At 40.3% G+C, this 24,890-nt stretch overlaps 1 protein-coding gene across 1 annotated transcript in view; it reads right to left on the minus strand.

Moving 5' to 3' along the window:
* Nucleotides 1-21,946, minus strand: part of TMEM164 (transmembrane protein 164) — a 40,365-nt gene extending 18,419 nt beyond the window's left edge. The window contains exons 1-4 of the mRNA XM_037408076.1: nucleotides 21,641-21,946; nucleotides 20,891-21,469; nucleotides 6,070-6,119; nucleotides 4,103-4,169 (exon numbers count right to left, since the gene is read on the minus strand). Of these exons, the coding sequence (XP_037263973.1) occupies nucleotides 4,103-4,169; nucleotides 6,070-6,119; nucleotides 20,891-21,355 (582 nt within the window). The 5' untranslated portion in view covers nucleotides 21,356-21,469; nucleotides 21,641-21,946. The remainder of the gene's footprint in view (nucleotides 1-4,102; nucleotides 4,170-6,069; nucleotides 6,120-20,890; nucleotides 21,470-21,640) is intronic.
* Between the last annotated feature and the right edge of the window lie 2,944 nt (nucleotides 21,947-24,890).

Genomic DNA, 24,890 nt, shown 5'->3' on the forward strand with positions numbered 1-24,890 from the left:
CTGTACCAGTTAGATTAAGCCAGTTTAGAAGTGAGATAATGTGCTAGCATAACCTACTCCATTTTGCTGTGTAGGCACAGGCATTTCAGGCAAATTATTTAATATAGTGAATTACTACCTTAACAGTCAACAGAAATACAGTAAGCAATGATCAGAGGCGCTACACAGAATGGTGCACTGTAAGCACTACTCGGAGTATGATTCTGTTCCTAAAACAGATTTAGAATGCGTACCTCTCAAGCCAAATAGTTCTAATAATAGAATACAGCAGCTTCTGGAAATGTTAAAACTACACAATCTCAGCTGTGTGAGCAGGGACAGCAAGCCCAACACCTCTGGGACATGTCCTGTTTTTTTTTTTTTTACTTTATCTATATCAACATTTTCAGGACATCAGCTTGCAAAAAAAATAGTTTAAAGCAGTGGAAAGAGTTTCCTTCAAAATTTTATTAATACAATAGGAAAGTTCAAACAAAACCAGTTAGTCTGCAAACACTTAGAGTCTTTGTGCCAGTTAAATGAGTTGACTTACATAGGCAGGTTTTGGGGGCCTACACTGCATCCCATATAATATAAATACAGAGTAAAAAAATAAATAAATAAATAAATCTTTCTACTCAATTTATATCCTCGTACACACTTCCAAGCTCCCACATGTGTACCTAACAACCCAGTTCACTTAGCATCTTCTTCTCTATTTACTTAAGGGTCATAAAAGATTACCCTATTTTTCCATGTGAATTGCTAATGCCGATCAAGAATGATTTCCATCATAAGAAGGGAATGAGATTATGAGAGAAAACTAAAATACTCTTTCTAAAACGGTAATAAGAACTCACAAAAACATTAACTGAACAAGAAACAACCTTTTTTGTCTTTATACAATGACTATTCAAATACATGAAATTTAACTTCATCAGCATGTCATAAATAATGTAGCAAAATAACCAGAATATTTAGTTGCCAGATAAATACAAGTGGGTGCATTTGTTGCACAAGACTGTTAACTGTTGGCACCTCAACATTACGCCAAGGCAGGAAAAAATTTTCTGAAACTCTAAACAGAATAGACTGACCTAATCTTTCAGGCTTTTTTTTAACATTATCCCAGGTGCCCATTACAGTCCAACAAGATTTTTAATGAGTATAGTGTCACTGAAAGGTTAAAACAATGGAAGGTAGAAACTTTCTCCTGTAGTTTCAATGACTATCTTAACTCCCCATTTCCACTGGCAACAGACTAATATTTAAGAATAGTTTTGAAATGACTGAGGTTCTAAAAATAATTAAACGGATACATTACAAGAAAATGGAAAGTCAAATTACATTGGAAGCTTCCAAAAAATACTTTTTCAGGTCAATTTAGCTTTGAATCATATATACAAAAGAATGCTTACAATGAATTAGGTAACATAACTGGCTGCAGAAATACATGACCCTAACAGACTGTGCCACAAAATGTTCTAAGAGGTGTTCTGGAAATTACTTTGAACAGGTTAACACTTAGAACCAAAATCCTGACACCCAGTAGCTCCTAAACAAGCTGGCGAAGCTATGATTATCTTTCATTCTGTATCTTTTGCCTCTTGCCCCTTTCAGATTATTGATATATACAAATAAAACTGCACATCTAATGTTTTCTCCTGCATCTCACTGCTTCCATCTCCGTAATGCACAATTCACTAGCTAGTACGTGCCTAGTGCTGAACTTGCTAAATTAGCAGGCTTCTCCAAAAAGAGACTACAGCTCAACAGTGTCCGTCTGCTGCCTGTAAGACAACAGGCAATCCACCTGGAAGAGAGAGGTTTAGGAGAATGTCAGCTGAAGACAATTAAAAGTGCCTACAACAAAACAACCAGCTGTTTAACAAATAACTTATAAGGATAAAACACATTTTACACTAGAAAATATGACCACAAGGGATTTTGGTGCTTACATCAATTGGGTACAATCTCACAAAGTGATGGGAGGCAACAGCCCCCTGCTTTCCAGTTCCCACTAAGCTCAGAACTCACTCTGCCCTGGAAAACACCTTCTGGCTCACTTCTAAATTAACAGTTTAGTTAGGTGCCCAATTTTCCACACTCTTTGTGCTGCACACTACATATTTGTATCTGTAAACAGTTGTCATAAGTATACAATTTTTTTGTATTAAACATGCACACACTAAAATGTCTTAAAATATCATAAAACTGAAATTTAAAAGTTGAGGCATAGAGACTCAACAATTCCTTACTGAATCAGAAGTTTTTCACTTAGATACTACAAACTAGAGCAGACAGCATGGGCAAAATTATTGCAATTTTTTTAACTTCCTACAAAATTTTAAGACATTTATTGCTTTCAGGACAATGTCAGTGTAACAACTACAACAGCAGTTGCAAGGCAGAATGTGTGTCTACCATGAGAGAATCTGGGTCAAAGCAGCAGTGCTATAAAACATCACCCATATTATCTTGTGCCAGGAGAAACACCAAAAAAAGAACAGCCTAGCAAGCAGCTGTTAGGCCAAAAATATCTTAAGTTGTATTTATTCCAAAAATACTTGCTCTTGGACGTTATCCTTTGGCTCTTCTATCCCTAATTAAGGACAGAATTTTATAAGTAGCCTGTGTTTTTTCTGTTTAATCACTGCTGCCCTAATATGAATGAGATCTATGACAGTGGCAGAGAAAATACAAGTTAATGATTTATTAAATATTTCAACATTTTATCCTCAAAAGCTTACCCAGAAAAACCATTTCGTTCGCCAAAGTTTATTTACTTGAAAACTAGATCATTTGAAATACAGAAATAAAAAGACTTATCATTATCCAGAAAAACACTTGTTTTACTCTTTTGATGCCCCTTCAGCAGTATCAAGTTTAATCAAAACATAATTACAAACTGCACATAAACTGTTACAGTATAGAAAAGAATGCATGTAGTTACCAGATTAGGAAGGGCAACATAAATCTTGGAAGAACTCTAGGGTTATTACAGCACTAAATCCACTGACATTTGAAAAACATGATCCAACCTCCCGTGCATGTATGTGTCATGCATTATGGAAAAATCTTTTTAACATGTAAAAGCCTACAGATGTATTTGCCTAGGAACTAAACTGTGTCTTGGTGCAAAATGTTATGGTCTTAAAGACGACAAGAAAGGAAACCATTTATAAGCTGACAACAAAATTGTCAGTTTTCAGGTCTCCTAGCTACCAGTGTGGCCAATCAACGGAGCATATTATCCACAAAATTCAATACAGATGCAGATTTTTATACTTAATCTTATTAAGACAGTCAAGATTTGCAAACCAGCGGCCACTAATGCTATTTGTAATGGAGTCTGAAGTCCACAACAATTTTGTTAATAATACCACTAATCCACATGGTATATGGATATAGATAGAGGTACTTTATTTAGACACCATAAACACATAGGCAGATAAATTTAAGTGAACTCTATCTCAAACAGACGTTTAAATAACTGCAACAACAGATTGCTGCAAATGAGTCAAGTGACAAAAAATGAACAAGCATGTAGGCATATATGCATATGCACACCCTACATATGCATGCGTAACAGCTCTTAAAAATAATCCTTGGAAATATTTCATATGGCTCAGATTCAGGGTGACTTTTCTTACCATTAACTCTAAATAGGTTTCAAAATCTTACTAGGGACACCAAGAGGCTAATTTTTCATCCAGGAGACAGGAGTTCCATAGCAGATTTGAAAACTTGGATAGCAAAAAGAAACCCTGCTGTGCCTAATCTTGGGGAGAGGGGCTGACAGCCACCAACATCTGGCCTCTGTCAAAGCCATTGAGTTTTTCCTCCATTTAAAGGCTAGAATGGAATTGACACCAAGAATACAGCAGTGCTAGCTTTCCACATGGATTTATAAACACACACACCAAAACAAACAAACAAAAAAAAAAAAAAAGAAAGAAAAAAATATCCAAGATTGGTATTTTGGTTCCATTGCAATGATCTGTACTAAGAATCACAGCCTGGTAAAATGAACCTTAAAAGGCCAAACAAAGCAAAGGTCTAACATATTTTCAAATACAATCTTTTAGAAATAAATAAAAAAGGAGAAGTACCGTACACTCACCAGGCGTGTGTTAACAACAGGAAATAGCAATGCCAAGAGGGCCCCATTCAGCATATGCATCTGCAACCTTAGAAAAAGAGATGTGATATTATTTTCACAGATGGAAACAAAATGCAGTATTTTCACATATTTTATGTAATATCTCTTTAGTAAAGGATAGCAAGAGATTTAAGAAAACTCTTTTGGCTTGAATTTGAATAAAGCCACTGTTAAATGCAATAACCAGATACTCTTAAATGCAATAACCAGGACAAAAACCTCCCATTAAATACACACTTAAATGATTTCCTAAAGTAGGACTGCTTTCTGTAACGAGCTTTGGATTCCTAGAAAGCCTGGACTGCCTGTTTGTGTTAATCCTGTTCATGATGCAAGCTGCTTAATAGTTAGTATTTTACTGTTCATTTGCCTTTCTGAGCTTAAAATAGTGTATTTATAAAGGTTTTTACCCCTGCCTAACTCTATAAATGCACAGCTTTGAAGTAAAGCTTCAGGAATTTGGAGAAATTCCCTTAAATACAGCAGTGTTACCTTTCCACATTGATTTATAAACACAAAAAAATCCAAGATTGGTATTTTGACTCCACTGCAGTGACCTGTACCAGGAATCTATAGCCTGGTAAAATGATCTTTAAAAGGCCAAGCATTGCAAAGTCTAACATCTTTCCAAAGAAAAACTTGTAGAAATAAACAAACAATAAAATAAATGAATAAAAAAAAGAATTACATTTGCCAAAATGCAACAGCAAGTCCTAAGCAAAGAATAAGGCAGGAAAGTAGCATTGTAATATTCCGTTTTGTATAGCTTTCAGCCATCTTTTTCTAAACCACTGTTGCATCCCAAGAACACAAAAATAGTATCAAGTACTGTTTCAGTCTACTTTACGTAAGACACAAAGGAATAAACTGTCTACAACGACTGCCTGTCATAAACAGTTCGGAACTTAAAAGTAACTCGAGGGGGAAAAAGGTACTACAATTTGAAAAGTTTTTCAAACATAATTTATATGCTGTCAGGGTGTCAGAAAATGGGAAGGCTCATTCTGAAAAACACCAAATATTGTGGCCTCCATGCTGCAACCAGTCTTTTGCAAATGCATAGTAAATCCAGGATTTCCTGGACATCAGACACATTTCTCACTCTCCGAGATGGAGACCCTAACACAGTATCTGCGTTCAGCCTAATCCCTGCCCAAATGAGAACAGCAGGAAAAAGCTGCAAACAGCCAGACAGTAGCAGTTCCAAAATAATTCACGAGGCATGCCCCCAGCATAATTTTTCCAGTCACTGCCTAGACTAAGACAAGAAAAAGCTGGAGTGAACTCTCGTGGTGGCAACTACAGCCATTCCCAATTCTCCTAGGAAGCCCCATCTCCCTCCCCACAACACAAGTAGTTACTAGTAGCTGCTTACTGGACTCTACCACAGCAGCCCATTACAGTTTCCTGCACATGAGAGACTCCTGTGGTTCCTGAAGTTAGTAACAATACACAATATTTCAGAAAAGGTTGCACAGATCTGAGAAATCCCCAAGTCAGCAAAAATCCGCTTTCACTATTTCATTTATATCCACCGCTTTAAAACTAGACCCATACTGTATGCATGGCCTTCAGTAAAGCCCGGTTACTAATATTCAGCAAGGAAAATAAAAAGGTACAAGGCCCATGACATAAACAACACAAGCCCATAAATTAATCTGTAGGAAGATGCCTGCCTGCACGCTCATCTCTTACAGAGCTAATTCACGTTCCCAAGCAAGGCCAACACCACCAGTACACAGAACCATGGATAAGTGGCTCCACACCCACAATTTAAGCCCTAACCCTTTCCAAGGTGTCATTTTCCATTCCAACCAATATGCCTTTCCAACTGGATATATATCTTAATATTTTACGACTTAAGCTGTGATTAACTTCTCAAATACCATCTTTCTGTCTTCTTGCATAATACAAGGAAAAGGCATTACCTGAAGAGAATCATTGCAATCCGACATGGAGGACAAGCGAGAAGAAAAATCTGAAACATTAGAAACAAAATTAAATTAATGCTATGATCTCTTTTAGACTCCATTTTCTATATTTTTTCCCATTTCTGTATGTCATAAATTTCTAACCAGAAGAACTGTTTTAAAGAGTTAGAAAAGACTAAAAATCTTGAACAAATTAGAAGTCTCACATTACCTATATATAAAAGGATTTAAGCTGTATGAGCAGCATCTAGGGTAGGGCTCCTGCCAGTGCCTAAGAAACATGTCAAATTCTAGCCTGTTTGATATCGTCATTATAAAAGGTTTCTCATAAAGCAGATGACTGTATTTACTACGGCAGCTCCCTTAACCCTCAGCCATGACAATGTCCCTGCTGTGCTAAAGACCAAGCATTTACAGTGACAATACCTCACTTCAGCAGTGAAGGTCCCAGCTCTTGCAGAGCTCATGCGTGATGGGTATCTATAAAAGCCTCTTCATACTTCCCAAAATAAGGCTAACACAGTATTTGCTCTATGCGTAAGCTTAGTAGTCATCCTTAAATATGTCCATTGCCACACTCAAAGTATTTTTACAGTACTGTAAAAGTGTCACTAATAATTAGCTAGAAGTTTCACAAGACCGAAGGTAACTGAATACAATTGCAGCAGCATGTTTGTTTTTCTTTACAGGCTACCTTTACTCCTACCATAAATTGGACCCAATTGAAAATTTTATGTAATACAGTACTGTTTATTTGCAACAGTGCCCCATTTAAATCTAGAGGATAACCATCATCTTTTGATACTGCTGTCCAAAACCTCTCACAACAACTTAAAAAACTTCCTATCAGCAAGTCTTAATCTCTAGATATGAAGAGATCACTACGTAAGTGTTCAGGGATAAAATCCTGTATTTTATATTGCCTGCTGCTGCAAAGAAGAGACTTTGGCTCACTGTCCAATAAGTATTAAAAAAAAAAAACACACCACACAAAATGGATCACACTTCTTACTGCTGTTGCTAAAATAAATTCACAATAGATTATATCACTGCCAACCTACAACACAAATTATCATTAAATCACTTCAAGTGAGAACTTTTAGAGAAGGTGTTTGCTTTGTGGACAAGTCAGACTGGACAATCCACCAAACACGTTTCTTTGAAATGTTGCAGGGCTAGGAAGAAGCCTCCGATGTATTTTCAGATTAATTACTACCAGATCATGTACTTGCTGCAGCAATGTTGAAGCCTGGATTACACTACCGAGCCCTTGTGTATGAAGGGGGCTGGCTGTCATTACCATACAGATAAATGTACAGATACAAATATTTTATTTCCAGTGCAAACTCTTAATATATAGCCATTTATTTCTCTAATTCACTCACTTCTACATTTAATTCAAGTCAGTCTCAATAACAGTTTAGAACATGCACACACAAATTGTTTTTCTTAAGTCATGCAGAACTCTAATGCACAGCAAGAAAAAGGCTACAATTAAATTTAACTGAATGTACCTCAAGACATTTTCTTAGTAAATACTGTCAAAATCCAGAGTTTCTCTTACGTCTTGTATTTAAAAAGCTAGTAATTTCAACTCATCAGGGCAGGTTAAAGCGAAAGAGACTATAACAAATGCATGATGACAATCCACTAATGGATGCTTTTTTGTGCTAAGAAAAAAAACCCTGAAAATTGTACCAGAAAAATCTTATGAGAAGTCTATATATCACCTTGCACATAAGACCCATATGACTTCTATGAAAAGTGTTTAACACTTATTACGCTTCACTAGTCCATCATCACATAGTAAGCAAAGTTTATTGCAAAAATAACTAAAGTTCCTTGAATTGTGGACTACATTCTCCCCCCCTTTGGAAACCATAACTATCTTCTACAGGTCTCTTACAATAACTGTTTTTTCCCATTCTACTTGCATGCATTAGTGAAACTTTTTAAGCACTCTATGTTGCATGTTAGCAAAAGGAGTTACGATATTTAGAGTCTCACTAGTTCATCTAGAATTTTAAATTCAAATCATTTTATGATTTCCTTAAATTCAGAAATCTCACGGAAGAGACATGTTACTTTGGAAGCATAGTTCACACCTTCATGGAAGAAACTGCTCTTCAAATATAGAAATGTTTTTCATTTCCTACATCTTAAAGAAAACAAAACCAGACTGACTTTTTTCCTCTACACACAAAATAATCAAACCAGAAAGATGTCTTAATCACACCCATCATTTCTTTTTCTGACAGGCCACAGAGTGCTCCAACTACCACACCGTAGCACAGAAACTACAATGCAAGTCTGTATCTTTTTTGAATCTCACCACTAAGGATAAAAAAAAGCTAGTATTAAAAAAGGACGGCATTGTTACAAAGATCGCAATGGACATACCAATTTAAAATAGTTCATTACCATGGAGACAGGCAAAGAAGAGAACAAGAGTCACAGCTGCTTATTTTTATACCAACTCTACTGCAAGAAATGCAGTTTCAGGATCTGACGAGGGAAAAATAAATATTTAACATTTTTAAGCATGCAAATCCCTCTGTTACAAGGCACCTTTCAGAAGACAAGCCTGACTTCCATTTTTTATGACAGGAGAGTAACCGTTAACTAGAATGTTTATGTTAAAACTTCAGGATAATGGAAGAGATTGTCAAATGTTTCAGCTTTAGCAGTTTAGCATCAAGCACCTTCCCTCTAAATATGTATGTACTTTCCATGATAAACCTCAGCTTCTTAAAATGGATGTTTTGTACCCTTGTATCTGATTTTCAAAGAACTGTATCACTGAGTAGATTCAAACATTATAAAAAGCATCATCATTCAGCTCAGAGTAATTGGCAGTCTTAAAATACCTAGTTCACAGCAGACAAGCTCAGAAGCTCCAACACAAGTGTTCACACATTCACCCATAACCATACTACATTACTGTCATACTGGAAGTAAAATCCTTTGCCTTGCAGGAGGAAACCGCTAGGTTTTATAAAGCGAGCAATGTCATATTAAATTAGCAGCATGGCTGTGAAGTTCCCACCCCTCTGCTGGCACACTGCAGAGTTCCACTGTAAACAAGCAGCATATATTTTAAAGCATGCTGAGACAGGCAGAATAACTAAACTTTCAATTTAAAAGAACACTAAGAAACAATTTCAATGGCCCTTCTTATTGTCAGATCTGTTACCTGTTATATTTTCACATTACAAACGAAAAGGAGGACAAAAGAATTAATCAGAACTCCAAAATGTACAGAAGTAACTACTTCAGGAGGGAAAAATGAGCTATAAAATAGACATTGCCTGATAGGCTGAATCTTGGGCACAGTTCTAGTCATTCCCTTCCCCTTTAACCTCTCTCTCAAAAAAAAAAAAAAAAAAAAAAAAAAGAGGCAGATTTAGAAAAGAGTCACAGAGGTCAACAAGAACAGTCAAAAAGTATAGAACATCTTCCATACGTGGATTGATTTAACACATTAAGACTCTTCAGCTTGTAAAAGACCGTAAGAGTGAGAGAAAGTGAGCATAAAACCACCATGAGTGGCTTTGAGGAAATGTATAAATGCATAACAAGTCCTAGGTGGGGACAATATTGTGAGTCAGGACATCCCAGTCTTTTTCACCAGCGCAGAACCAGAAGCTTCTACAGTTGTTCTCAGGCAATAAATTGCAAAGAAACCTGTAACATTGGTCAATCCACAAACTGAAGTTCACTTCAACCTTGAGGACCCCAGATGAAAACATAAGTCAGAAATTCTGTCAATATACTTCCTAACTGCTCTGCAAGACCATAAATATCATTGTCCACTCCCCTGGGAAGTATTTCTGGCATGAAGAACTGCATGGCCACCACTCCCCCGCATAAGCTGAAATACAAAGGTCACACCACAACACATAATGGATCAGCAGGGCTGTTGTTACTTGGAGGCTGCAATGTACAGGATTGCATCGCTTAACTATTCCTTCACTGAGACAAGATCAAAGAGACTGAACTCATGGTTGCTCTGACTAAACCAGGACTAGGCTGCAAATCACTCTCTTCCACACTCCCCTCCCTTCTTCTAACCATGCACTGAGAAAGTTCCAAGTGGTATCTCCAGGTCTGGGACAGACTGGAAAGCAGAAGGCAAAGTGTGGTATTTTTCCACCAGCAGCAATATGTTTTGAAAAATTTTCTAAAAGAAACGTGTGCAATCCTGTCTCATTCAGTATTTGGAGTTCCCAAGAAACACCTTTTGAGTTCAGTAAACTTCAGAGATCATTATTTCCTTAAATCTGATTGTACTACTCATTTATAACAGTGTAGAAGGTAGAAGAGCCTGTATGTAAAAGGACAATTCTGAAGACAATAAGGAGGTAACATTGCATTAGTTTATGCAGAAAACTTCTTTGATAGATAGCAATCGGTAGATACTGCAGTATTACATTGGCCCTCCACAAATCCCTGCTAAGTTGCCTCCCCTTTTTAATCACTAAAAGAAATCATAGCCAAACAAGGGAAATGTTACTGTTAAAATGGAACAGGGTAACTGGGAAAAATCAGCTCATTTTTCGTAAATTGGTTTTTAGAAGCCAAAAATTACCCCCAAAAATTACTTCTTGACACTGCAATATTGTCTGTAGGTAAAAGTCAAGCTCACACGCATGGGGAAAAAAAAAGGCTACGTATAAACAAAAATAAGATGGTCTTCTGCAGCAAGTTAGGGGTTTTTTTTTTATTGATTATATCTGGTTTTCTAGTGCATTTGCGTTCCCCCTGATTCTTTTTACACCTAAGAGCTCCCTTCAGAAGTATTTTAATGACGATATTTTCTGTTAGTTCACTAAGGCAGAGCGTGCAGTCAAAGTTTGTCTTCAAAGGCTCTTGAAAGGCTTTTCTTCTACCAGTCCTGTCCTGCTGAGACAGAAACATGCATAACACAAAGGTCATCTTGTCTGATCAGAAACAAACTAAAAAGACAAAAGAAGACAATTCAAAAGGAAGCAGGAAGAACAAATCACACAACTCTAGCCATTCCAGATTAAACACCACACGAAGCCGCACTTAAAATATCAAGGGGAACGCCTACAGATGTCCGAGTCGAGTTGTTTCTGGCAGAAGACAGCTAAGCACGCTGCAAGTAAAACCACTGTATCTCGCATTTGCGGCACAGATTACGTTTATGTTTCAAAAGAGCAGCTTGTGTGTCCCTGAGCTGGCTGTTTGATTTAGTACCTCGCTGCAGCAGGCTGGAAACATACCTTTCTTTTCACACCAGGCACGATTACTGAACCAGATCAGAAATTGATTGGTTTCGTATGTCATTCCAAAATGGAAACTCCAAAATTAGATTTTAATTCTATTCAGAGCAATGTGAAAAATTCATGAAAACTGGATTCATCCAAAACTGGAATGAATTAAAAAAAAAAAAAAAAAAAAACGGGGGGGGGGGGGGGGGGGGGGGGGGGGGGGGCCGGGGAGGGCGGGGAAATAAAGAGATACACACAGGCTTTGGTCAATCTGCACTGAAATAACAATTTTCAGCCTTTCTGAGATCTATCAACGGACTTTCCAGAGGAGAACAGACTAAGATACAGGAGGAAGGTTAAGTGTATTTTACTGTACAGGTGAAAAACATCCCATTTTCCCTCACAATTGTAAAATGTAAGGCAAGGAACATTCCAGCAGCTGGATAATTTAGAAGATGTAGAAGGTTTTATTAATTAACTCTAACGTTAATTTAAGTAAATTCAAAACAACCACCTTATTTATCAGAAAGCAATGGTTAAACTCCATCATAAAGCTTTGATACAGCATCTGGTTTTGTATAAACTCAATTCAGCACAGTACAGCCATACAACTTAAAAGCCATCTGCTTGCCTTCTAAAAGGTAACTTTTTTTGGTTTTAAATAAAAACATGGTGACTGTGGTTCGACAAGTCCAGACTGCCAAATCTGAAAAGAGAACAGAGTCAAAAGATACTATATTCTCATTGCTAAACAGCAGCAAGTTGAGTATATTTAATATTTTAGCATGAAAATCACAGCTGCCTTACTGCAGCTGTCAGACAGGTTCAGGGATTAATTACGTGTCCTGTGGAATTGTTAGTCTAGGTTACGAATACTCATGATTCAAAGCAACACTGCTGGCAGAGCATTGAGTAATACTACAGCAAAAGTACTTTCTGTGTCATATAAACCAGACTCTGGGAACCTAAGAAGCTGCCTGTCTCTCCTCCCAGCCCTCCCTGTTTCCACTTTTACCCAGGGATGCAAGAACTATAGCAAATTGAACAATTTCCATCCTCTACAATTTAATGTCTTTTAAATTATATATATGTTCATTGGGACGTTCTAGGTTAGTCTCCCCTTCCAAGGCTTGGTTGGTTTACTTGACAAATCAGTACTCACCTTCTCGTCTTTTATGCTCTTAGGTGAAAGCTTTCTAGACTTCTCATAGTTTAGGATTAATAATTAAATAAAGACTCAGGTCTTTCTGTGTATGCAGTGGCATTAGTTATCACACCTAAGGAATTAGTATTTCAGAGAAAAACTGTCACTGACATTATTTTTATTCCTCTTTCTCTACCCACTATCTGCACCAGCCCTTTACTAGTAGTGGGTTACTTCATTCCCCATTCCTACCTTGATGCTTCAGCAAAACCTGACAATCAAAAACTTACCTGGGGTTAAAAGAACAAAAGTCTGATTTAAAAAAAAACCAAACTACTCAAAGGCCAATTTCTTAAGGAAATTCAGTTTGCACTGAATTCAGATTAATTTGCATTTACATCTGTCAGCGACACTGGGGAAGCCTGCATGAGTTCACAATAAAATTCTCATGCGCATATTCATCTACATTCACTTTTGTGACTTCTTTCCCCAAGCATGATGTTTCGCATCAGTTTCTATGGAAGCAAAACCATCATGAAAAAGTCCTGCTCTACTCTGCTTCGAGTCACCTATACCTTGTGATTCTCAGTTCAAAATTCCTCAAATTGTAGGATTTTACAACAGAAATTTGTCATCTTTAAAAACAGCAGGATAATAAATATCTAACAGCTTTATTATTACAGGTAACTTGCTGAAGAAACAGTAACACAAGCCATAAAAGGTAAGGGCACATATCAATTCCAGATAATTTCAGTGGGCATTTCACTAACTACCAAAGCATTAAAATATAAACAATTAAATTCACTTGGCACCAATTACTTGGCAATCTGAATACATGTAAACCTTTAACACATCTATCTAAAGCCCTGAGGAAGTGTCACAAGAAACACGAGCCGCATGACACTTCACAGGTTTCAATCCATGCTGCAGCACTGTTCGGGGTGAACAACACAGTTTAAATTGCTGCAGTGACGGTGGCTGATGTACAACCACCGCAGCAAAACTCACCGTTTGTGCCCAGGAGTGTAAACACCAACAGCAGTGCAAGGCAGGCAGCGAAGGAGGGGGGTTTAGGATGGCAGTCATCAGCTGAAAGTCATCCCAATGATCCCCGATCCCTAAGGAGCCCAGGTGTGGTTAGCTGCTGCTATTTGATTCACTTCTGCCACTCCACTGAAGTTCCTAAAGGCCTCCAGCAGTTATTCCTCAAAACATCAGTTTAAGCTGGTAGCAAACCACCTATGTGGAAAAGTGTGTGAAACTGCTACATAGGTTAAAACATCCATGCTAAAAATATATTACAGCCAACAGTGATATATTACAACACTGGACAGTACACTGAAACTGTTAATAGCTCCATTCTCAAAAAAAAAAGAGGGGGGGAGGGGAGAAATTAAATAGGAAAGGAAAAAAGAAACAAAAAAAAGGCCTTTCTTGGCCTGTCTGTCCATAATGTGTTGCTCAAACTACAGACATTACACTTTGATTGATATTTGACTTAAATCTACGATGATCTCATCAAAACAAACCAATATCCGATTACCTGATTATTCATCTAATGGCCTTTGGATAATTACCTTCAGTGTAAATATTTGGGGTAAGAGAAAGTTAAACATTTTCATCTAGAATTTCCAGTCCTGTAATTCCCACTCCTTTTTAGAGAGTAAGCTTACTTCTTGTCAGTTCCTCATTTTTTTATATTCTTTTCTCCTAAGAATATACAGAATAAAGGGGAGAATTACCAAAGTATGCATTCTATTCTCAAGCACAGCCGTTATTCCAAAATTCTAGCAACTTCAAAACAAAGGCTTAACCTTGAGCTTTAAACTCCAATTCCTCAACTAGGACATTCATCGGTAGCATGACGTTCTTACTGTGCTCCCTAGCCTCCTGCCTAAAGCACACACATTTTTCAGCTCAAAATAAAGCATGTACTGGCCCAATCTTCTCTACATTGAAACAGCTGAGCTGTAATCTCTTCAAAGAAAACTGTGAATCAGAGCGTTAAGACACATCTGCTATTCTTTTTATACTAAATTAGAAATTACTATTATTTCAGAGTAAGAATCTTTGCTTTGCCTCACACCAATACTTCTCAATTTCTCTACTATATGCTGGGATTTACTAAAATAAGCACAATGGTGAAACAAGCTCTATACAGTGTTAAAATTTTCACAGAAAAGCTTTTCCTCAACTCAATAAGTAATCCTTACATGAATTATGGGATCAGTTAAACCCTCTAAGCTTCAGTTGACAGTGTTTTTTTACACAGAACCATATAACTGCTTAAAAATAAATGGTAACAATTAAGAAAAAATTGACAGTTATTGGAACCAAGAGCAGATTAAACTATACAAGCAAGCCATAGTGTGGGATTTTTTTGGAAGCCAAACTAATAGTTCTGGAGCATCCCAGACGCAGTATAAAGGAACTGGTGATCTGTCTCATGACCTGTCGCTACCCACCTATGCCCCTTGAACCACTATCACCTTTCTAGCAGTAAAATGCACCCTTCTGCAAGAAATAAGGCTTGCCACCAAGAAATACTGGTGCTTTCAGTGCTTTAGTTGTTCAATTGTTCATCTGCCCTTTTTTACCACACACTACATCAATTTCCTCTCTAGCAATCAGCTTTAAGAGGAAGTTTCACAAGTTAATTTGCAGTTGTAAAAAGAAAGACTTGTGTATTACACAGATCTAAAAATCAAGCTGCATACTTCATAATCCAATATATTTGTGAGCTGAGATTAGGCACATCTTCCACTTAAGTGATGAATTTTATGCCTACCAGATAGCATTTCAGAGCGCTGAAAGGATTGTTGACCTTGCTACAATAGTCTCACACACCTCCTAAATGGACTGATTTTGGAATAAATGATACTATACTCCAAATATATAGCCTTGCTTTTCTCAAATATTTTTTTTACCATCCTTAACATATCAAGTTCTACTAAATTTCACTTTTATCACATTTCCTGAAACTGAGTCCTGTCTTCTGAGTTGCTTTAAAAATTACAAGTTCTGCAGGTTTTGGAATGCAGGAGATATACACAAAAAATAATGTAGACAAGGGAAATATGCACACGTACAAAAAGGGAGATTTAGAAACTTACAGTTAGAGACTTACATTCTGAATAATGTGTCATATTTCATAGGAAACTGCCTTCGCTGCTCTATATCTTGCCCACCATCTTAATACATCAAGCAGTGAATGGAACGCTTGAACATCTTCAATTTGAATACTGCTACCCTTTAAAAATTGAATAACTCTAAACCTTTTACTTGCAGGCTGTTTGCTCGTGTAATCCAACATTATTCAGTGTAATTTTCTAAAAAAAAGATTAATGAATTTCTGTAATCAAGGTTCTTCATACTCACTCCCAAATAACAGGATATGAATGTCCCTTTAATTTCAATTCAAGGTTTTGTAGAGACAGGATGTAGAAAACATACACAATTAATGGGATCCTTCCAAGTATTTCCAAACATCCTAAATTTGAAAGCATTTAGGAGCAGCGTACACAAATTAATCCAGATTCACACTTGAAAAATCACATCTGACCACATAACCAGTTTTTTTTCTATGGTTTAAAAACCAAAAAAGGAGGAGGAAGGAGGAGAGAGAGAGGGAAATAACCAATCAGTTATACTCCCAAATGATGCTGAATTCAGTCAAACCATGTTTATTATCTAAGTTCTGAAAACAGCCCATTGTTTCCAAAAACACAGTGGCCTCTTTTGCAGAGGACTGAAAGTATCCAGGTCTCTAAAGAAGCTAAACTGGAAATAATGAACAGAGGATTGTGTATGTACTGAACTGCACAGGCACTTAGCACTGTTTTTAGTTACGAAAACATCACACTGAGATCACTGAACAAAACCGGGACTCGCCTACACTTTTTCCCCCTACCTTTTTTTCCACCTATCCCTTCCCCGTTAGTTTACTTCTCTTTGCCTAAGAAATCACTGAAGTATCATCCAGCAACAGCATGTTTTTCTACAAAAACATTTTCTTTATTCCAGACAAATGTCGTCCCTAACTGTTTTAAGTGCAATAATTCAGTGTAGAATTGGAAAGAGATTATGACAATTTACAGAAACTTCTCACTGGTAAATCCTCAGCTGGCAGAAAGAACACTTGCAAACCTCTTCCCACAACAGCAAAAAAATAAAACCCTTAAATTTTCATTTTACAGGTTTGGTACATGAGTCCAAACCGTTCCGGAAGAAAGCATTGGCATATTAAAATCAAGGATGCTGAAAATGTACAACAGTTTAAGAGAAGGACTAGCTGTATGTATCATTTTAAGATTAGATTGCAGTTTCTGCCACTTCCCTAAACAAGGTTTCAAGACACTTACATACAAGCTTTAACTTCTACAACCTGGTCAGTCATAGCCTTCAATGTTCAGAGCTAAAGTCTTAGCAAAGCTTCAAGAAACAAAATTAAAACTACCAGCTGCAAGATCCGACACACACAAACCTCAAATTCAAAAAAAAAGACAAAAAAAACCCAACCACATAATCATTAAGGCTGGACAGGACCTTTCGTGATCATTTCACCATACCACTGTTAGCCACAACTCTGATCTTGATGGCTTCATGTAAAAGCTTTTCTTACATTTTGTTTTCCAAATTTCTCTTTTGCAATGCAGACTAGTTTTATCTCTGGGTCCTGGTTTGTATTTGTCTACAGTTGATATTAGTTGCCTGTTAACTGTAGCGTGATGTCTTACAGGACATCAAGAGACACCTGTGTTTATGCATTTTCACTAAGTAAAAGTGATTGTGAGTAACACCTTGCAAAATACATGTGTCAGAATTTACAAACTGGGGGTACAAGAACAAATTACAAAGAACACTAGGGGTTTGATGGAAATTCTAACTAACTTCACTGAAACTGAAGAACTGCTATGCAAACACAAGTGTTTTGACTGAAAGGTTTAAAAATGTGTACATTTTGGAGGTAGAACAGATAAACAAATTGGGTTTGGCTAACTTGGTTTTGACACTGCAAGGCATGAAATTTTCCTTCCAGCTCACTAAAGCAATTACTCCAAGTGTCTTGATGCTCATACAGAGGGAGACACCACCTATGTATACACTTCTCAACAATGATGCCCTGGATGCTGCTAAAAGTCTCCTTTGCCAAACTTTTAAAGAAATCAACAGTGTTTAATTGGCTGTTGGCTGAATCCTCCCTCTTACACTGCTGAATCAGACACCTGAAAGATTTCCTTCACATCTTCAATTTCAATACCAGAATTATGGATCCTAAAATACTCAAAAGGACTAATGTCTTGAAAATGTAACACTTGGTCCCCTAAACATACGCTGATTTTTTTCCTGCTGTGCAAATAGGTTTGCAACATCCTAGTGGACTTGATGTTCCTCTTTTAGGATACTTTTTTATGCCAGGTTTACAGCAGTATCATTGGTCCAAACATATCCTCAGTCCTAAAAAGACAGTGGTTTGGTGTTTTGGTTGTGCTTTTTTTTTCTTTAATAAGAGGTATCCAAGTAATTCTCAATAAGACCACTCTTACAAAGAGCTTAGTGTGAATTCCTTCACAGACTTCCCCCCACCCCACCCCACACTAACCAAATACTATACTGCACAAAACCACCCCCATCCCCATCAGAAAGCTGTCAAAGAAACCACCAAAGTTTCCATTCACCTCTGGTTTCAAATTATATATCAATTTTAAAAATTTTAAGTATTTCTCTCTCAGTGCTGCTGCACTTACATCCCTGGTGCAGTTACATCCCTTCTTCCTCCAAAAGCTCTGCAAGAAGCCAAAACCAAGACTAGGGCTGGAAACCAGCAGTAATGTTCCTAGATAATTCAACTAGGTGTCAGGACAGCAACAAATTCTCTGAATCTGATTAACCATGAGAACTGTTTAGGCAGTTAAAATAGGTTCACTTGATTGACACTTCATCCTCGCAATGACACATCTAAACTAGTTGTTCCCACTTATGAAAAAGATTTGATTTGAACACAGGTTGGCGTGATAGGCAGAAATTAAGACATCTGATCAAAACAGATTCATCTGTAGAACTCAGTATCCATAATGTTACGCAGCTTTGTCTGCCCAAGTGCACCACGGATGTAATTCCCATTTTATTCTGTGATTTCATGTCAGTCTTAGGTCTTTTAAAAGCAGGACTTTTGCTTTTACTTTTATGCAGAGAAAATCTGAAGGATAATTTCTTTCCAGTTCCAAATATTTTTGGCTCACAGCCCAGAGCCTTTGTGGCTCTGAGGTAAAACAGTCTCAGCTGAAGAAAAGGAAAACAGAAATTGAGTGAAAGAAGAGACCTTTACCAACAGCTACTGTTGGCTTCCCTTTGAAGTGATCTTGATTGTTGTAGCATGTTTCATCTCTTCACCGCCTACTTTGTTCATCCTAATGTTTAGGCACAGCAGCAGGTTTATGTGCAAACTACCATAAGAACAGAAGTGAAGGATAAACTATATTTTCATATCTTACATCTTACCAACCTGTTGCCCTCAGCAAATTCTGGCCAGAAAAAAAATGCTGGCAAGATTCCCACTTCTATGTATGACTTTTTTGCTGATGGGGGTCATTAACTACCTTCGTACCTAACCTGCTTCCTCTGCTGAAAGGTGCTGATTTTGCAGCTGCTTTCATTCTGTACGTTAAGCCCAGGCCTATCTCTAATACATCTGTTTGAGGATGAAGAGGCATGACTTCGGAATTTTGCTGACATACCCACCTTCTCAATTTCACAAATCCTGGAACACCATTTCTAATGAGTAATTAGCATAAGATTATTTAAAAAAGCTTCAGAATTGGTCAAAAAGAGATTAAGAACTGCCCATGCTGGACTACAGAGGTTAAGTCTCTGTCTTCCTGGGGAAAAGCACTAGTGAATGAGGCAAACAATACTAGCTCCCCCATTTATTTACACACACTAGCTTTTGCTGAATACTTATCATAAGATTATAATACCATATGAAGACAACTAAACTTTCAAGTCATAATGGTAACATATCCTCACCTTCTTCCCAGAGAATTAATAGGCAAGTTTTCCTGTAAACATTGAGTATTGCCAAGAAATGGAAGGTAGCTATATTATTTTGTTTCTACAGCTCTTGCATACCTTCTGCTTTTCCCTTCATTACCAATACTGACTAGTTGATTGCATAACAATTGCTAGCACTTCACGGGAAGCAAGTGTCCTATGGTGTAAAACTCTGAGCTAACACTGAATCACTGCTTAGGAATTTACATAACCCACTAATTAAGTTTTGAAACTGTAAGTTAATTGCTGTAGAGGTCTTGAATATTGCTGTAAGAGCTTGTTTCTCCCCCTCTTGAAATACTACCTATCTCCCTCAAACCTCTGGCGCAACCAGAAAAGATGTTTCCATGCCTGTTTGAAAATCCTCTCCAGGAGTGAAACTAATGACTGGCTTGATCTGATACAGCCCAGATCACTGGGCATTCTGCAAAGGGAGACTAAGAACGGTCGGATTTTCATCTGGTTACTGATCTTAGACAGATGCTCTTATCACAGCAGCTTTTATGAAAGCCTTTTTGATGTTCTTCTATTCATTCACGAGCTTAAATTGTGCAAATTGTCCAGTATTGAGGGTACATATCAGCAAAATTAAACAAAATAATAGTAATTTTTGACAGCTCCCACACTCCTTACCAAGCTCAGTGAAACTTAACAGTTAAGTACTTGCACAGGACTATTGACAAATACAGCTTGTGAGCTTTAATATCGCAGTTTAGTAAATGCTTCCATTGTTTTGGAAGCTATACAAATCACACATGATCATGCATCAACAACCAAGCCACAAGTCATTAAAGCACGTAGTTTATCCACAGGTATTAAGGCAGATCCATTTGTTCACTCCATGTGAGACACTTGTATGTAACACTTGTTCTCTTACTATTTGGCTTCTAAAATTAGAAAGCTAAACCAACATTATCTGCACAAAATAAGGAGTAATTTGTTTCTTCCATACCTTCACAAACCACATTCACAACCTGAGAAGTCGCTTGCTTGAAGCTGCATGTAAATTACATAGCTGCTTTAGCGATATTCTTGTTTTCATTAAATTTGGTGTGAATTTTACCACTGCTGTCAGTGGAAGCAGTATTTTCTACTCTTGAAACAAGGATCAGCTGAAAGTAAGTGGCGAGACAGCCTTAATTTTTTAGCATTCACAACTGGAGATTTGGACATTAGTCACAGCTGCACTTTCACCTTTTCATTTGATTTGGTTTATTTACACATTTTTCAATCCAGCTGATTAAAAACTAAGTTTTAAAACGTTTATGCTAATGCTTGGCATTTATGCTGTTGCTACATGCTTCTGGTCCACAAACAAACTGTGTGACAAACCCTGCTTTGCAAGTGTGATGCTCCAGCAAACATCACGGCAAGCAAACGCAAACCTTACCTGCATCATGGTGACCACGTGGCAAGGATTCAGGAGGTAAATGACCGTCCTGGTGGCGAACTTGAAGCCCACCTCCAGCCCAAAGATGAGGCAGAGCACCACCAGCAGCACGTTCTTGCCCCAGCTCTCCTCCTTGGCCTGGCACTGCTGCAGCAGGTGGCCCTCCAGCTCCCTGGAATGCAGCTGCCGCAGCTTCCACAGGGACAGCAGGATCTCCGCGACGCCCAGGCTGAGGAAGACCAAACTCTCCACAAAGCGCTGCTGCCCGGAGAGGAAGGCCGCGCACTCCGGCCCCCCGTTGCCAGCAAAACTGGGGTCCACCCCCCCGTACATCCAGTCCAGGAGGTTATGGAGGCTGTAGCGAGACATGGTGGGACGCTGCCTCCCCTCCTCCCCGCCGCCGTCCAGGAACAGGTTGGAGCAAGACGGAATCAACGCCAAAATGCCGTCGGGCTGAGGAAACATGAAACGCAAGGCCGGCCCCTGCGCGCCCCTTCCTCCCCGGCGAAGCGGCACCTCAGCACGGGGCGCGGCCGGGCCCGCGCTTCCTTCCGAGGCCGGGCCGAGACCCCCGGGCAGCTGCGGGGAGGGAGGGGCGGCAGATGAACAGAGCCCACCCGCGGCGCCCACCGCCCCGGCCCGCTCCCCTTCCCGCCCGGCACCCGCCGCCGGCACCCCGCGCCCTGCCCTCCCGCCCGCCCCCTCAGGGCAACCCGGCGCCTTCCCGCCCGCCCGCCCTGGGCCCGCTACCTCGGCCAGCGGGGGCGGGCTCCGCGCCGTCCGTCAGGGAGCGCGGCGCGGCGGGGCGGAGGCAGGCCCGGCGCCCCCAGCCATGGCGCCGGCCTCGGCCGCGCAGGGAAGGAGGAAGCAGCGCTGCGCTCAGCGGCAGCGCGGCCGAGGCTGCGAGCACCAGCCCCCGCGGGCGGGCGGCGTCGCGCCGCCTCCCGCCGCTCCGCCGGCCCCTGGGCCGCGCCGCAGCATCACCCCACCGACGTGCCTGACTCACGCCGAAACACGGACGAGCCCCCCCGAACTGGCCGCGCCCGGCCGCCCGCTCCTCCCTCAGCCCCGGCTGCGCCCGCCTCCCGGGCTTCTCGTACCCCACCGCCTCCCTGCGCCTCCGCCCGCCGCCTCCTGCCTGTTGCCTGCGCTCTTGCCCGGCCGCCCCCCTTCCTCCCCCTCCGTGCGCCGGGAGGGAGCCAAGGGCCCGGTGCAGCGAGCGCCGCCCCCTCCGTGGTGGAGCGTCCCCGGCGCGGCTGCGGCGGCCGGGCCCGAGCGGCGCTTCGGCTGGGCCCCAGCGCGGGCGGGGGGTCGGTGTGTGCCGCCAGCTGTGCCCGCCGCACGTGTGCGCAAGCCCCAGCCCTGCGCGGCGGAGGCCGCCGGTGGCTTCCCGGTCCGCGGGGCGGCCGCGCTGCCGGCCGGTGCCTGGGAAAGGCGGGGGGCGGCGGGGGGCCCGGCAGGGGGCCCGGCGGGGATCGCGGTGGGGATCCCGTCGAGCCCGGCAGCGCCACGGACGCGCGTACCCGAGCGCCTGCTGGCACCGCGGGTTTGATTCGGTGTCGCTGTCCCCGGCCGTCGCAGGGCTGCCTAGCTCCGCGGGACGAGCGCTGTTGCCGGCCAAAACGTTGAGCCCGCTTAATGGAAAATAAAAGCTTAATTCTCCAAATAAGTTTGGAAAGACCAGGCAGTTACCTCTGCTGGCTGCGGCCCACGTGATGGCGGCGCAGAGGCAGCAGCCCCTGGTCCGTGAGGGTGGAGGCACTATGTGCGTGGATTCCAGTAAGAAAGAAATACTCCTTTTTGGGGAAAGAAGGGGGACCCGCCAGCCTTTTCAGAGGGCTTCTTTCTACAACTGGAGCTCAATAAGAATCCTTCTACGAAATGCTGTTGTCTCAGTTGTTGCTGATTCATCAGAACACCTGTTGTTAATCTAATGCTGCAGAAAGTGAACGTGCAGAAACCAGAGGTGCCACCTGAACAGGCACAAACCTCGGGTGCTGCCCTGCTAACTGGCCATGCACACCTGCAACACAAGCCTGCTGCACGGACCATCAAAACCAGCAGCTCAGCACTAATGCCAATATGTTGGCAGTTCTTTTCTTCCCATATCTCTAAAATACAGAAATACTGCTGTATTGTATATGTATAAAGAACCGAGCATTTTCTCTCAAGGGGTCTATACCAACGGCCATGCACAACGTGGAACAGACCCGTCCCTTCCCACTCCCTCAGTCACGCACAAGAGGACAGCTGCTGCTGCTAAAAGCAATCTTGGTACCTTGCCTCTGCATTCCATTCAGTCTCACCTTTTGCAGTGGCTGTGGGCTGCTGCTTGTGCTTCTCCTTTCCTAAGCTTTTCTCCGGTGAAGTGAGAAAGAGCTGTAATAAGAACGGCAACACATTGTCGCGTGGTGGTATCTCAGATGTAGTGATTTCTTTAGAATACAGACTAGCCACAGGAATATGAGAGCTTGGTTGGGTGGTTGGTGGTGGTTTGTTTGGGGGTTTGGGGTTTTTTTGAGGATGCCAGTGAAGAATAACTGGCTGAGAACGTGAAAGTGGGCAGTATTTTGCCCACAAAAATAAGCATTTGCAAAATGATGGTTTGTTGTCTATAGAAGAGGGAAGGAAAGAGAACAGCTAAATAAAAACAGACATCATGAAAGCTAAAGACTTAAGGAATTAGTCATTAAGACTTCATAGGAAGGAAGTCTAAAAAAAGGAGCTAAAGAAAAGAATGGTGCTTTAGAACAATAATTCAAAGGGCACATTTATGCCAATTATGAGCAGAATAGAAGTAATAATGTTAGCTCAACCACTTCATGAAGTCTCAGCTGGCCTTAAGCACATGAAGAAAATAGAAAGGCAGACAGGTCAGATTACTAAGAATGTGAAAGACAGACTTTTTAAAAACGGTATGCTATGACACAATTGCACTACCAAGAGCTATCAGATAAAACTGCTCTGTAAGTATATACATACTAAGAGGAAGACAGAGAAAAAGATGAATTCCCCACTCAACAGTGAAGAAAATCTGTCAACAAATGATAAAGCCAGCTAAAGTGATTGGTGCCTTTGTTGTGTCACGCTTCCAAAGAAGATCACCTGCAAGCAGATGATTAGGGCTGGTGATGCCAAGACCAAAATCATCTCAGCCCAGAGTAGGTAAAGAACAGATCAGGAATACTCAGATAAACCAAGTGTTTTCAGCTTGTTTGAGTGTAGTGAACATGGCTGAGAAACAGTTAAAGAACTGACTGAATTAAGAAGGCAAATGAGATGCTGAAAAAACAGAAGAGGCAACTGTACATTGCTGTTATCAAAAGGGGATGGAGCCAGAGAAATACAGCTTGATCAGTGTAATTAACTTAAATCCCTGGAAAAATCCTGGGACAAATAATCTCACAAACTATTATTAGCACCTAGATGATAACCAGGGAATGATAGCAGTCAACATGGATCTGTCAAGAATAAATCATGCCAGATAACTTGATTTTCTCCTCCAGTAAGCAACAGGCCTTGTGGGTAGGACGGAGCCTGTTGTCAGTTTGATTAGGGTTTTGACACTTAGATGACATTTTCATTAAAAAGTTAGAGAAATAGGGTGTAGATAAATGTGTTATAAGGTCTTTACAAAACAGACTGGGTAGCAAGCAGTAGTTCAATGTCAAAAGGAAAGAATATATTGCTGGGTTCCTAGAGCCTGTCTTCAGTCTGGATCTTTTTGTTACGGAACAGAAAATGTACTAATTTTGCAGGTGATGCAAAGCTGCATAGCCTTGACCATTCCGAAACATGCTTTTTAAAAAAAATACAGCAGCTATTCAGTAAGATCAAGTTGCATCATAGTTCAGCACATTATACCAGTATAAGCCACCAGATAGAAATCATCGCTGCCTTTCTTCTTCCCCTTGCTACGCATTTTTTCTCACAGTCTTACGCCAGCATAAGCTTTTCTGGGGCTATGTGGTTGACTGTGTGGGAAACCTGATTAACATTA

This window comes from Falco rusticolus, chromosome 14 (genome assembly GCF_015220075.1).
Source record: "Falco rusticolus isolate bFalRus1 chromosome 14, bFalRus1.pri, whole genome shotgun sequence".
Taxonomy (NCBI): domain Eukaryota; kingdom Metazoa; phylum Chordata; class Aves; order Falconiformes; family Falconidae; genus Falco; species Falco rusticolus.